The sequence below is a fragment of the Zalophus californianus genome, chromosome 11 (genome assembly GCF_009762305.2).
Source record: "Zalophus californianus isolate mZalCal1 chromosome 11, mZalCal1.pri.v2, whole genome shotgun sequence".
NCBI lineage: Eukaryota > Metazoa > Chordata > Mammalia > Carnivora > Otariidae > Zalophus > Zalophus californianus.
This window is the reverse complement of record NC_045605.1, coordinates 46,293,972-46,304,474: the sequence shown is the minus strand read 5'-3', so window position 1 is coordinate 46,304,474 and position 10,503 is coordinate 46,293,972. Positions and strand designations below refer to the sequence as shown.

Genomic DNA, 10,503 nt, shown 5'->3' with positions numbered 1-10,503 from the left:
AACAAACGGGACATTTACTAAGTGCTTACACCAAAATTAGAAATACTAGCTAGAGACTAGGAAAACATTTAAAAAGATTTTATTTATTTGACAGAAAGAGTGAGAGAGCACAAGCAGGGGGAACGGAGAGGGAGTAGGCTCCCAACTGAGCAGGGAACCTGATGTGGGACTCGATCCCAGGACCCTGGGATCATGACCTGAGCTGAAGCCGCATAACCGACTGAGACACCCAGACGCCCCTAGAAAACATTTCTGATTGGTGACACATCAAAATGGAAGATGATACTGCAGACTTTCCCTTCAGAGCCTATTCAGACAGCAGAATTCCAGGCCAGTCAGCTCCATGGAAGGTAGCAAGCATGGCTGAACAAAGAACTAAGCTATGTGCAGTGGCCACACAGCCTGATGGAAGCTGTGAACCAGTTCTTCTGGCTGAGTGCTGTGGCCTCTCCATACACTCTGTGACCCAGCCACTGCCAAACACATGGCACCACACTCATCCTGAATGTAGAGATGTTTTTCTCTCCATTGAGTGTTAAATAAGCATTTGTATCAGTACTCTGAATTCTCAGAATTTGGAAACATGTTTGTTGATGACAATGAAGAAAGGAAGAGACTTGAAATTGTTTTAGTTCAAGGAGAAACTTACCCCATAAAGGCCTCTCTTCCAGGGTCATGTTTTGTTTGTGGAGAAAAAATTCCTAGTCTAACGTGAGCCCTCTTCCTAAATATGGACTCTCATAGTCACTGGTTAAGAAAAGGATATCTTTAAGAAAATTTTGAATGATGTTAAGTCAACAGCAAAAACCTAATTTTGAAAATGATTTGCGACGAGTATAGCTGCCCTCTGCAGCTAATAATCTTACCTCCCTCTGTAGCCACTGCCAACTTGGTAGTTGGGTACTAAGATGGTGTGGACATGTGCAGGTTTAGAACCTAATATAGTTAAACATACAACAGCTAATTTACCTCACTTGTTGTACTGTGATTAAAGCTAATATGATCATGTGTTTTGTATTTTTCCTTGCCTATGATGTCTGGGCATCAGAGCAAGAAGCAGGAAATGTGCTTCATGGAAGAAGACCATGCGGAAATGAAGCGTGGTTATCAGTCTACAATGCAGAGGGATGCAATTCCCTTTTTGGTTCATATACCAGAATAAACAGCAGGTTATAAAAAGGACAATGGACCATGAAACCAAAGACCTGACTCCTTTATCTATTAGCTTATCGACCTGAGCAAGTTCCTTTCCCAGTTCCTGATTCCAGTCTGTAAACTGGGTAAAATGTGGATAAACCGTCCAACAAGCCCCAAAGTTCTTTCAACAATAGGATGAAAATATTTCTAAAGCACCTTCACAAACATACAAAATAGTAACAATAATAATAATAAAGTAATTATAAAAGGAACAAGCCGTAGACCTGAAACAGAAGATCCACTCAAACACAAGAGACCAATCAAAATCTGTGATAATGTTAAGGAAGTTAACTACGGAAGTACAATTTCCCAGTTTATATGAAAATGGTTTAATAATAGTGAAACTCAGAAACTAGTAAAATTAACAAAGTATATTGGCTAAAGATATTTTTTTCCAACCATGGCAAATATAATGCAGACACTTATCAATGCAAAGTCTTTAATCCCTCCATCATGTACTCTGAATCCTACTTACTATTTAATATGAAACATAATATAGTCAGAGATGTCTTTGGCAGAATAACCACATGCATCAATGTGCCAAACACAAGCATTTTCTCTCTTTATACTTACCTGACCGAAGACATCTGATCAAAGACAAAAATCAACAATTTTAATAAGTAGTTTATCAATAAGAGTCTAGAAGGTAACAAAAGGTACAAAGATAAATCTTTTAGGAAATTAAGTTAAAACAAGTAAAATTTACATTTTATTAAATCAGCAAATATAATCACCTGCGTATATTTTTACTAGCAAAAAATAATGATACTGATGATAAAGAAAAACGAAAGAAAAAAAAAAACGCACCTCAGACCAGAATACCATAACAAAAAGTTTTGTGGAAGCTGCATTTTATTTGAAAATCCACCCATTTTTGCTAACATACATTTTAATATTGTAAACAAAAATAGAATCTGCAGAGACAATGCAACAAGTATGCTTAAACTCATGTACAGAATTGCTTTCCTACAACGAACTGTCCTTCTTAAGGCCCCTCTCAACCAAAACGTTAAGATGTATTTACACAAAGCACCGATCAACAGTGCAGTTTAATTCTTCGTTAACTAAACTCTTGGCTAGACATTAACTTTAAAGATACTATTTCCCCTTATTTAAAAGGTACATGATCATAACATGGCATGAGCCAAATAAAAGGTTTCAAGGATTTTGTCCCCTTCCCTCCCCCCATAACACCTCCTAGAGTTTTACTGTAAAGAAGGAAAGTCTTGAAGTGAAAGCAATTCCTCACATTCATTTTGGAAAGGCCCTAATGTCAAATGGAAAATAATGACATGCCAAGCACAAGCAGTAAAGTTCCTTCCCAATGCACTAATGCTGAATTTAAAATGTAGTGCTTTTCCTAGTCAGTGAACTGTTCCCTTGCAAAATCCTAGGCACAGAATTGACTATAAGGATTAATGCATTTATAATGCTTCCCTAAATCCCATAGAGACTGAGAATTCTTAAGCGATTCGGACCTATGGACTTGCCTTAAAATATTTAGTGCTCTGTATGTCAGCTGAAAAGCATTCTGAATCAGATTCACTTTTATGGATAAAAATCAAACATACTGTGTACATCCATACTCATTTTCATAAGGAGGTCTGATACAATATTAATGTTATGTAAATTGATAATCATAAATAAATACAAATACTTAAGGAATGTCTACTGCAAACTGAATATATAATTTTTTTTAAAAGAAAAGTTAATTTTAGTTACTGTTTCTATATCTGTGAGGACTGGAGAAAAGAAAGATACTGCATAATTAAGAATTATGATTTTGATCCCCCCAAAAAAGTCCTATTGCATTACAGTAAAGGACACAGCTCTTCTCTCCAGGCAGCTTTTCCAAATACAAATTTCACACTTTCCAAATAAGGGCTTTTCTTGGTAGGTTACTGATTATGGGTATTAATAAGAGTTGAAAGAACTGAAGGGTTAGTCACCAAAAAGACAGATCTTAGTCTGAAATCATGGCAATTCTTGGCTTTATAAACTGTATTGATACGTTCTCCTATAGACTAGTCCCAATTTCCTTCATGGGCCTTCACTGGGTTACTGTAGCATTCTAATGGAAGAAGAGAGTTTTAAGAGACAGCAGTTTGGATTTTGCTGGAAGTAAAAGTATTTGCTGCTTGAGCACTTGTCTTTTTGAAATAATTCCATTCTCTTCCATCTAGTTACATAAACTGTATCTGGAAAAAAAAAAAAAAAAGAGTAAGTTCATTCACTGCATTGTAAGATGTCTCCTCACAAATAAAAATGCTCTGTGGCTTTTACCATTCAATTGGCCCAGAAATGTTTACTGCATGTTTATCACAACCCTGATTACAAAACCAAGTCAGTATCAGCTCATCATGTGCCAGCATTCAATATCTGAAGCCTAATTAGAGGGACTTCCAAATATATCTTTCTAATTACTAAAAACCAAGAGACAGGGGAAGAAAAAATAAATGAACAATTTTTCAATGACAAGTTCAGAACATCTGTCCATGAACACAAATATTCCATGTGAAAATCTCATTCAGAGAAGCACAATATGACTTATTTCCAAATGATATCATAAAATTAGATAATTAAGGGAAGAGAAATATTATCCTTACTAAATCATTTCTTTACTAATATAAATAAAAATCTGAACGATCTACAAAGGAATAGTTTTCAATAGGGCCTCATGTTTGCTCAGATATTTCACTCAGGATATCCCTTAAACTGTTCATCCAAAGACATTAGTGAAGTAGATGTGCTAATAAACTTGTCAAATCAGAAGATTTTTCAACTCTCAAAGATCTAGAAGCTCTATCTACATTGGGGGCTAGAGCACCAAGAAGAACAAATTTCACCACCTTCCAGCAAAAAGAGGCAGTGTGGATCAAACAGAATTCTTCCATCAAAAAGGGCATAAAGTATTCGTTTGCCCTTAACTTAAAAAAAAAAAGTCTGTTTTGGGGAAAATGTTACTATTTTTAAATGAAAAGGCACACATAAATATAACACTTTAAAAAGAAACTATTAAAATGAATTCTTCACAAATCATGTTCAGGGACATTATATTCAAACTAGAGATGCTCCTAGTCAAGCTCTAATCCAACATGCAGAATTGCATTGTTCTCCATACAACTTTTAAGACTGATGAAAACACCCAGTTTTTAAGGGTGGTATATTTGATCCCATCCATCTGCTGTGAGCAGTGGATGCTTGTATGTAAACATGAGAGATGGTTCTTTGATTTCACACCTTCTAATTATGTTAAAAGTATTTTCCAAAAGTTGTTTGTCCTTAGGTCCTATTTTGATCTATTTTTATTCTTCACCTAAAGAATAGAGGAGGAGGAGGAAGAGCGAGAACCTAGAGTTCTTTAAAGAAACAAAGGAGAAGAGTGAACTGTGTTTAATATTTGATAAACTTTTAAAGTATTTAAGTCCCCATCTCACCCAACAAGCAGCAATACCTAAAGTGATTTATAAGAAATCCTCCAAAGAGAGCTCTGCAAAAGGGTCCTTTCCTGAAGCTCTGTGAGGACTGTGACTGGAGGGGCTGGATGCTGCCGACAGCTGGGGGAAAAGAAGACAGAGAGAGGGAAAGAAAAAAAGATCTCTGAATGACAGAACATGAAAGCAGAAAATGTAATGAAAGAAGAAGTGGTTTTTGTTTTGTCATCTTTAATAAATATAAAGACAGCCTTTGTAGAAAATGGAATTATTAAAACAAAAGTTTCAATCACATGTGAAGTTAAAGGTATCCAATGGCATGTGTTTTTCAGAAAACAAATTGTTTCTGAAATTCCAAAGGAATAAAGTCTTTTTACTCAAAAAGGTTGATAAAAGCTGACCCACAGTTAAGACTTCTATTGTGGGTGGGGGAAAGAGGGGAAGAAAGTGCATAATTGTGATTTTTTTCTTTTTGATTGAGGAAAGATGGCTTCCAGTGTGTCCAGGCTATTTGTCAAAAGCTATGCAAACTCTGACCTCAGTCCAGACCCAATACATCCATCCATAATAGTCTTTCCTTCTTTCCTAAGAGGTGGAAAGTCTTGTCCTCAGTGCTCATACTGTTTTCACATGGAGTTGTCTCCTGCTCTTTCTCTGGACATGCTGTAGCTGATGCATATACTCTGGGAGGTAAAAGTGACTTTAGAGGTCACCTAGTCTAACTGCCCGCATATGCCCTGAAAATAGGGAATACTTAAGATTACTGATTCTGTTTTCTACTTGATTACATTTGCTTGATTCTTGGAATTAGCTGCTATCGTTTAATTTGAATATATGGTGAGGCAAATAGTTTGTTAAACTCAATAACATATCATTAGTATTCCCTCAAAGACAGCCAGTTCCTGAAGAATAATGATGTTCATTTTCATATGTGTAGCTCCTTCACCAAACCTAATTTGAATATTTCAAACCAAACCCAAATCCTTTTAGTTTGGAACAAACTTTTTTTTTTCCCTCCCCCCTGCATAAGACTGCAGAGGCATGCAAGCGTTATGAAATGAGCTGTCCTTTTAGGGATGTTCAAGTGAGTATTAAATCGAAGTTGACTAAGCGGGAATATATCAATTCATATTTCCAACATTCAAATCCTATAACGAATTTCAATCCTCATCATCTGTTTTTGCTGGTTCAAAGTGATCTCATTTCTACCTTTTGATTTAAGAAAAGCACTACAGAGAATGAATAGCCAATGACTTTCAGCAAATATTACATCACAAGTATACGCAATTTGTTGTTGTGGATGCCAAAAGCAATTTAAAGGTTTGGAAATCATCTTCAGTTATTTTAGTGGTTGAGCTATTGTCCTAATCCATACCTTGCCCTCAAAAATAAATGTTCAAAGACAATGGGAAGAGACAACGGAAAGGATGATGAACTTACACAGGCAGCTACAAATGGTAGGACGGAGCAGCAGTCTGGATTTGGGGATTCAAGTAACAGCCAGTAGAGACAAAGTAAGGTACAACACAATTGGAAGGATGTCTCCTCCTCCCCACTTCTGACCAACCATGGATGACCATTCAGAAGCAGAATGATTTTAAGTAAAGTGATCACCAGTCACTGAGAGCTGGACAGAGTCTAAGATTAACTGGGTTTCTCTACAAAACAGATTTTCTCTTTCACTTGAAGTTCAAACAAAAACACCAAAAATCCCTTATTGTGGATAAAGTGCATCCAAAATCTCAAGTTTCTTACGAGAGCCCCACATTAAAATGTCTTAGTCATGTTTTCATGAGGATGGCAGTCTGAAGACCCGACAGTCCCAGAGGAAAATGCACGAAGAATATGCTAAAAGGGAACACTTCTATTCTTCTGAATGCGTGAGTGCATACTGCTAGAGATATGTCCTACAGGCTTACAAATGTTAGAGGATCAAGTTCCTTGGGTAGAAAAAAGTGCCAGATTCTAACTAATGCTTCCATTCTGACTTAAATTAGAAAAATCCACATACCTATAACTTTCATTTATAAATATGTAGCCAAATTAAAACATGAAAAAACAAGACCTAATATCCCTGTAATAAGCTCAAACTTATTGTAATCAAACTCATCTCAAGCACATGAAACAGTGGCCCAGACTGCTTTGGCTGACCACAGAGTGCTAAAGGCAGGGCCATGAAGCAGCCCTGGACCACCTGTGCCCACCTCTTCCTGGCACCTGCATCAAAGCACAGGCACACCATGCACTGTTGAGAAAGTAGCAAGCTCTGAGAGTAAGTAAGGAAAAAGAAAAGGAAATATGCTGCAATAGCCCAATTACTGCTCAAGGAAAGCAGGAAGAACAGAAGAGCATGAAGGGGCCAACAGGATCCTGGTGGGTGAGAAGCAGTGGGATTGGAAAAGTCTGAAAAGTCACCTGTAAGTAAAAGAGCTGACCTTCCTTTACTTATCATTCTATGAGTAAATTAGAGACTATGTAGGGCTGCTAATACTAGGAATGTGTGCTCTCTTAAAAAAAAAAAAAAAAAAAAAATCCTACTACAAATATGTCATCACAAAAAACCCAAAACATGGAGTGGGGAGGGAGCACAGTCAGTTAAGTGTCCAACTCTTGATCTCCACTCAGGTCTTGGTCTCAGGGTGATGAGTTCAAGCCCCGCGTAAGGCTCCATGCTGGGCAAGGAGCCTATTTAAAAAAAAAAAAAAAAAAATCCAGGGGCACCTGCGTGGCTCAGTTGGTTGAGCATCGGACTCTTGATTTCGGCCCAGGTCATGATCTCAGGGCCATGGGATTGAGACCTATGCTCAGGGCAGAATCTACTGAGGATTCTCTTGTTCTCCCTCCCCCTCTGGCCCTCCCCCACTCGAGTTCTTCCCTGCCCATAAACAAATAAATGAAATCTTTAAAAACTAAATAAAACCTGGCCTCTTACTCATTTATTTCAAATATCCTCCATACCAACTCCCACAGAGCTAAAAAATTAGCACAGCTATTATTCAAATTAAACTGACCTATACCACAACTGAATATGCTTTCAAAGAGTAGTCACTCTTACTGTAAGTCTAATACAGACATAGTCTTCCTTTCTCATTTTATAGGAAAATAAAATATTGAGAAATAGTGAAAGAAGAGCAGCATATAAATAGAAATACTAAGATTTATAAGTAACTGATAGTAACTCTTAGCTGAAATTCCTCCACCCTTTCCCTTCATTCTAATCAACCTTTAAAATATAATGTTGAAATGGGAAAAAAATTCTAATGTTACCCATGGTTGTAGCATGTGTTTATTATAGTTGTTGTAGCATGTGTTTATTATAATAAAGGCAGAGTACAGAAATCATAACTTTAATAAAAGTCAAACATACTTAAGAGATTTAAAAAAAAAGAATTCTAGCAACCAAATGTCATAAAACAAAAATGGTTACTCCATCAAACTCCTGTTCAACACCAAAGAAAGAAAATTTCAGGTCAGAACAAGAAAATAACAGCAGTCTCAAAGTGAGACTAGTGCAACTAAAAGCTTACAGGAGAATAAAGAATTGAGTTATTTAAGGATAAACTTCTGACATATCACTAGCTGTGCTTAACATTCTTGGAGAAGAAACTCTGTCACATCTTTTCTTTCCATTTGAATTTTGCAGTCACCCAAAAGCCTGGATACCAAATAGCAATGCTGTAGAGACTCACTTTGTCTTTGTTAGAGAAGCAAAGTCAACATCTTAAGAGAAAAATGGGTATACTTCCTTTGGGATGACAGTTTTATAGAAAGATAGCACTGAATCTAATCCTGCCTCTTCTATAAATGGGGCTTAAATATATCTAGACCCAGTATTCTATCTCCCTTTAAGACTGTTTTGAGGATTAAATGAAAATATACAAAAAGCATCCAGTACACTGCCTGGCATATATTAGTAGTTCAAATAATAGTAGCTCAAATACTAGTTCAAACTTCCCTATCACCTACAATCAAATGCTTATCTATTCTTGTATAAGAGGCCCAGCTCAAACGTCATCAAATCTGTGTCGCTCTTGTTCTCCACTGTGTTCTCAACACTCTGTTTCTCTTATAATGGTTCTTATTCTGCCATCAACCAGTCACTTGTGTGTCCATATTATACTCACCCTTAGGCTCCTCAGATGTAGGAAACATATTTTCCTGTCTCTTGTTCTGAAATTAGCAATGACTTACACATAGGTAAGCATTCTAAAACATGTTAAATTAAAATGCTTTTTGGTGATAAAACAAGCTCTGTATAAAAATAAAAATAATCTCCAAAGTAGGACATTAGAAGAAAATACTAGAACTTCTCTCTTAATTTTTACCTGTTTAACACTTCTATTTTTGTTTTTAAATGTACCTAATATATTGTTGTAGGAATACATAATTTATAAATATACATTAACTGTATGTACAAGGGTACATGCTTAAAAAATATTTTCCTGATAATGCTGTGCAATCAAAACATTGAAGAGAGAGAAACATTGGTTATAAACTGAACACAGAGTTACAGAACATCAGAACAAGAAGTTGTTTTTGGATGTTTAGAACATAGCCAGGACACTAGTGGCACAATTGGATCCAGCTGCATAGAGATATAAATATACAGTGTAGCATTATTAAAGACAATGCTCTGGGGCACCTGGTTGGCTCACTGGGTTGAGCATCTGTCTGCCTTCGGTTCAGGTCATGATCCCTGAGCCCCAGGATAAGCCCCGCACTGGGCTCCCTCCTTAGCAGGGCTTCTGCTTCTTCCTCTGACCCTCCCCGCCTCTAGTGCACTCTCTCTTCCTCTCTCTTGCTCTCTAATAAACAAAATCTTTAAAAGATGATGCTATTCCTCAGCTGTCTCTGGGAAGTGTGGCTAAAAGAGAGGATTTCTCTACTGTATAGAGAGGGCCTGCCCTGTATGTAGGTTCAGTCTACTGCCTCTAACAGCTGCTTCTTGGGTTTGTGTTTAACGTAACCCTGTGCTGGGCCTCTGTCCATCAGTAACATCACAAAGTTATGCCAACACTACTCCTGTCACCCTCAAAGCATTACTCATCTTAGGGGCATCAGACTACTGCTAGAGTCTATAATAATTTAAAAACTGTTAACACAGAAGCTGTAAGTTATTCTAAAATGACATCTAGGGGCGCCTGGGTGGCTCAGATGGTTAAGCGTCTGCCTTCGGCTCAGGTCATGATCCCAGGGTCCTGGGATCAAGTCCTGCATCAGGCTCCCTGCTAGGTGGGGAGCCTGCTTCTCCCTCTGCTTCTGCCTCTCTCTCTCTGACTCTCATGAATAAATAAATAAAACATTTAAAAAAAAATGACATCTAAGTCATCTCATTAGAATTATGGCAACCTAAACTGACAGTTAAAGAAAACCAAACTGGGGAGAGGGAAATAGATCACAAGATTTCTTAAACTGATGGGAGAAAATATTAACTGACATAGCTAAAAATAAACATCTTCTTATATAAGAAGTGCTTCCAAGGATAAGAGAAGTCCTTTTAGGGACGCCAGGGTAGCTCAGTTGTTAAGCATCTGCCTTCGGCTGAGGCCATGATCCCAGGGTCTTGGGATTGAGCCCCGCACCCACATTGGGCTCCCTGCTTGCATTGGGCTCCCTGCTCGGCGGGAAGCCTGCTTCTCCCTCTCCTACTTCCCCTGCTTGTATTCCCTCTCTCGCTGTGTCTCTGTCAAATAAATAAATAAAATCTTTAAAAACAGAGAGAGAGAGGGGCGCCTGGGTGGCTCAGATGGTTAAGCGTCTGCCTTCGGCTCAGGTCATGATCCCAGGGTCCTGGGATCGAGTCCCGCATCAGGCTCCCTGCTCAGTGGGGAGCCTGCTTCTCCCTCTGCCTCTCTCTCTCTCTCTCTCTCTC

The 10,503-nt window shown here is 37.8% G+C and overlaps 1 protein-coding gene across 21 annotated transcripts in view; it reads right to left on the bottom strand.

Moving 5' to 3' along the window:
• Positions 1-2,016: 2,016 nt before the first annotated feature.
• PICALM (phosphatidylinositol binding clathrin assembly protein) overlaps positions 2,017-10,503 on the bottom strand; it is a 102,787-nt gene continuing 94,300 nt past the window's right edge. For 16 of the 21 annotated variants that reach the window (XM_035722867.1, XM_027579383.2, XM_027579382.2 and 13 more), the window contains 2 exons: positions 4,652-4,754; positions 2,017-3,395 (listed from right to left, as the gene is read on the bottom strand). In XM_035722867.1, coding sequence (XP_035578760.1) covers positions 4,662-4,754 — 93 coding nt within the window. In that variant the 3' untranslated portion in view covers positions 2,017-3,395; positions 4,652-4,661. Of the gene's footprint in view, positions 3,396-4,651; positions 4,755-10,503 lie in introns of those variants that run through there. The other 5 variants (XM_027579387.2, XM_027579390.2, XM_027579400.1 and 2 more) reach the window with 3 other exon arrangements.